General features: G+C 38.6%; 1 protein-coding gene across 1 annotated transcript; it reads right to left on the bottom strand.

Annotated features, from left to right (window-relative positions):
• Nucleotides 1-201: 201 nt before the first annotated feature.
• LOC148864860 (auxin-responsive protein IAA16-like) lies at nucleotides 202-3,199 on the bottom strand. Its single transcript, XM_088978646.1, has 5 exons — nucleotides 2,431-3,199; nucleotides 1,433-1,656; nucleotides 1,182-1,317; nucleotides 956-1,017; nucleotides 202-556 (listed from the first exon to the last, which is right to left on the bottom strand). The coding sequence occupies exons 1-5, from the start codon at nucleotides 2,727-2,729 to the stop codon at nucleotides 519-521; spliced, it is 759 nt and encodes a 252-aa protein (XP_088834772.1). The 5' UTR covers nucleotides 2,730-3,199; the 3' UTR covers nucleotides 202-518.
• Between the last annotated feature and the right edge of the window lie 1,090 nt (nucleotides 3,200-4,289).

Below are 4,289 nucleotides of genomic sequence, written 5' to 3' on the forward strand. Positions count from 1 at the left end.
GTAATTGATTATTCTACAATAACTGAACTAACTAATAAACAAATAATATAGACTACTGGGATGAATAAATGCCCCATCAACATGCACATGGCCTTGCTCCCTACTTCACTTGGTTCATTGATGTTATTAATTCCTTCCTTTCTTTAAAAATGGAAAAAAAAAAAAAAAAAGAAACAGAAACAAAGCATGTCAAAAAGAATCTCGACAGAAAAATACAGCTGAAATATAATTGAGGCCATTAAGAAAACACACAGCAACTTCAGCAGCAATAACATATGGTTTGATTATTAAGCACACCATTAATAATAACCTAGCTAGACATAGCCCAAGTCTCTCAAATGTTATTGCTTCTTGTCCATAACAAATATCTCATCTTTCTATATGTTCATAGAATCAAACCACATAGTACAGAAAAACCAAGCCATCCTGCTCCACCCATCTCCCCCCATTTTACTTGCAGATTTCCCTTGTCAGAATCTGAGAGATCAAATAAGCAGGCTGTGGCGCTGGTCAGGTCTTCAGCTTCTGTTCTTGCATTTCTCCACAGCTCTTGGTGCTGAAATTTTCAAGTAATTAATTAAGACCCACATTAACCATAAGAGAAATACAGCACATCTCATCTCTTCTATAAGCTATGTATATATATATAGTTTAACATGGAAATCAAATTTCATAACAAAAGCTTAAAAGTAAAACTAAAGCCAGCTCCAGAGAACAAGGGCTTTAGGGTGGAAGGAAGGATGTCATCAACAGTTCTGCAACAAGTCTGTCAATAGTAAATTTTCCCTCTAGGAAACCACTGACAAGCTACAGTTATAGGTGGCAAGGGTTGTTCCCCTGGGAGGAACCTCACAGCTTAGCTTGAAGCTTGAAGGGGCACATTATACAACCATTAGCAATACAAAATAATAAGCAGTTAAGCACAGTATAATTGTGTACTAAGGCAGGAACTTACCCAGCCCAATTGCCTCGGATCCCTTCATTATTCGTAAGCGCTTGCACGAATCCACAAACATCCTGATCAAAACCAAACACACAAGAGTTAGCCACACCCACAATTCGTCGACCAGCAGCTGTGCCATCTGCCATGGCCACGGACCGCTCGCTGCATGCAGCAAGCTCCCGGCCAATGCTTCATGTAAAAGCTTAGCTTTGCATTATTAATTGAGCGAAGAACTTACTCCCATGGGACATCGCCAACCAGCATCCAATCGCCATCCTTGTCTTCATACGTTGGCACGTACTCTGAACCGTTCAACAGATCCATCAACTTGCTCTCGTTCATGAAATCCTTCATTCCCTGTGGCCCGCAGTTTCCTTCAGCCAACAACACAGAAAACACAGACGACGTAAGCAAGGAAAAAGAAAGCAAGAAAGCAAAAATTGTTATAAAGAGATCTCTATCCTGACTCCTTGGTTGATAATTACGTACCAATAGTGAAGGAGGAGAACATCTTTCCTAGAGCGTCAGAGAGCTCCTGGTAGCTCTTGTACATCTTCAAGTCCACCTTACGAAGGTAGGGAGCCCCATCCATGCTAACCTTCACAAAAGCTGCGCTGCTGCTAACCTTTTCACCCTCCTCCGTGCTGCTCTTGTGCACGGACAGGATGTTCTTACGGAACGATCGCACTGGTGGCCAACCCACCACCTGCGCCCTGAAATCCCCCCCATGTGCACGTTAGAGTAACACGCTTTTACTATGGGTTTACGATGACAGAAACCATGAAGCAACTAGCAAGCTCCAATTCTGGTACAGCTTGCTAATGAAATATCCAATCAAAGGAAAGCTCAAGAAACTGAAACTAATGAAATATAGCGAGACATATAGCAGTAGAAACAGATTTTATATGTAAAAGAAGAATGTAAATTCCAGGCTTAGAATACTAATGTGACTACTGTTCTAATTATTTCTTCATTGTCATGGATGCATCAAAAGGAAAAGTTTCTATCTTTGATTCGTAATTTTATTATATTTTAATCATTTCTTTTCTGTCTGTTTGATCTAGTTTTCTTCTCCTCTGCTTGATATCAAAAATCAAAATTTTGATAGTTTGGATGCAACGTTGGGATCATTATCGTTTGGATGAATAATAATAATAATAATAATAATAATAATAATAATAATAATAATAATAATAATAATAATAATAATAATAATAATAATATGATATATACACTTATTGTTAATTTTACAGTTTTAATTGGGATCTGGGTCCTCTTTGAATCTTCCCCACTAGCTTTCCATTTAAAAAAGAAAGTGAAAAAGTGTAATTTTTTTTAGTTTTTTGTATTTAGAAAAAATGCAAAAAAATATATAAAGAAAAAGATGTTTGGGTTTTAACCTTTCACCACCACAGGGACATGCAATAATGTAAAGAAAAATAAAAAAGAAAATTTTTCCTAAAAGAAAAAGGCAAGAGAGAGCTAACTTGGCTGGGGGCTTAGCTGGGTCATTGGAGCAAGGAAGGAGGTTCTTCTCCTTGGGTGAATTCTTCTTCTCAGCTGGGTCTAAGACCCACTCCTTGGTGGGAAGGTTGAGCTTCAAATCAACAGTCTCAGCGAACCCTCTCTTGGCACCATTAATCTTGGTTGCCGAGGGAGTCGTATCGCCATCGCCACCTCCTCCGCCACCCGGCAGTCCAAGGCGGAGCTCCGTCTCTTCGAAATTCAGACTGTACTCGTCAGGCCCGCCTCCGAGCCTGCTCACCATTTTCCGGCAAACTTCCATGAAAATCCTGGCAGTGAGGTCTCACTTTTGGCCTCTTTCGTTGGTTGTCCCGTAGCCTTCTTTCGGTTTTTTCTATCGTTAACTTGGTGGTGTGGGTTCTGAGAGAGAGGTTAATAAAATTTCAGAAGAGGGTGCATTTGGCTGAGTGTGTATAAATATATGGACGAGTATGAGTGCGCATTGTCCCTATCGGGTATCGGGTCCCTATCGGGTATCGGCGGAGGAGATTCAAACACGTGGACAAACATGATTAACTGGATCTTGGAGAGAGTGGCCGTGGGAAGGTGACAACATGTTAACGTCAGTAGCGAATGATTGTGGTGAAGCGAGTGGACAGCCCAGTTGTCTTCGGTACCTTCAGTCTCTTCTCCCCTCCCTCTTTTTGTGGGTTGGGTTGGGTTGGATTGGATAATTAGGCTTAGTCTATCTCTTTATCGCCCACATTTGAACCAACCCTTCTCCAACTCATCGCCGATTAATTCTTCCTTTCTTCTTATATATAAATTTCTCATTTTGAACAGATAAATTATAATTAATAATTTTGCTTTTTCTTTCCGATTAAAAAATTAGTTTAAACTTAATAGAATTAGTGGTGATATTGTCCTGAGCTGATGAGTTTAATCAAGTTGGAAGCTTCCACTTTCAAATTAGTTAATTATGAGATGGAAGCCATTTAAGGCTACCATGTGAGTGCATTTTGATTTAAACAATTTCCAAAAATGCTCGGCTCATGAACAACTTTTTCGTTGAAAATAATTTGTAAAATGCTTAATGGAATGTATGGTTTTCTCCCCCCTACAACTTTTTATAAGTTATCATTTTTCTTTTTTGTATTGTTATAAATTATACGCAGGCTCATTATAAATTTTTGAATTCCACTAGAGACTTATAAAAATTTAAAATATCATTTTATACATCAATACATACTCATAAATTAGTATCAATTTCAAACTAGCACCTACCTCAAATGTACTTTGGGTTTAAGAATTCTGATCTTGGACCGAATCATCATTCTAACAGTATAAATTTATAAAAATTAATAAGTGGGTGTAATTTATAAAAACTCGCATAAAACTTTTTCATCAAACAATTTTTTTATCGACATTTTTTTTTGCCTTTTAAAAATACAAAAAATAAAATAAAACCTTTAGAAAAACACTCCAAAATACAACCTTTAGTTAAAAAAAAAAAAAAAAGCAAATAAAAGCAATTTTGGCGATGCAAAGAGGGCAAAAATCGGCAAGGGGAGCATTGTTGACGTGGGCAGCATATATTAAGTGTGCATTTGTTTCTTGAGCCCAAAAGGAAGGAGGGGGGTCCCAGGTGTTGGAGGGGTCGGACAAGTCAACCGATTGGAGGCATGTGCTGAGATTCATCGGGACGGGAGAGATGATGGGGCCCATCAAGTCCATGTGACTTTGTTGGCATGTCGTCTAGCGTCAAACCCTCTCCCATGTGCGCCGCTTCAGGGCGTCCCCTCCCTCTCCTCTCTTTTCCCTCTCTCTTTACCCTTTTTTTTAATGTTTTTTCACCTCTTTTTATTTATTAATATTGTATTAA

This window comes from Nelumbo lutea, chromosome 3 (assembly GCF_056320005.1).
Source record: "Nelumbo lutea isolate HS-2025 chromosome 3, American lotus-T2T, whole genome shotgun sequence".
Taxonomy (NCBI): Eukaryota; Viridiplantae; Streptophyta; class Magnoliopsida; order Proteales; family Nelumbonaceae; genus Nelumbo; species Nelumbo lutea.

What these genes read in the sequence shown, in the direction of transcription:
- LOC148864860 (XM_088978646.1), bottom strand. Translation starts at nt 2,729, where the DNA reads ATGGAAGTTTGCCGGAAAATGGTGAGCAGGCTCGGAGGCGGGCCTGAC. An exon ending in CCAGCTAAGCCCCCAGCCAA is followed by an intron (nt 1,657 to 2,430) that starts GTTAGCTCTCTC and finishes GGGGGATTTCAG; the next exon opens with GGCGCAGGTGGTGGGTTGGC. An exon ending in GTTGGCGATGTCCCATGGGA is followed by an intron (nt 1,018 to 1,181) that starts GTAAGTTCTTCG and finishes GGTTTTGATCAG; the next exon opens with GATGTTTGTGGATTCGTGCA.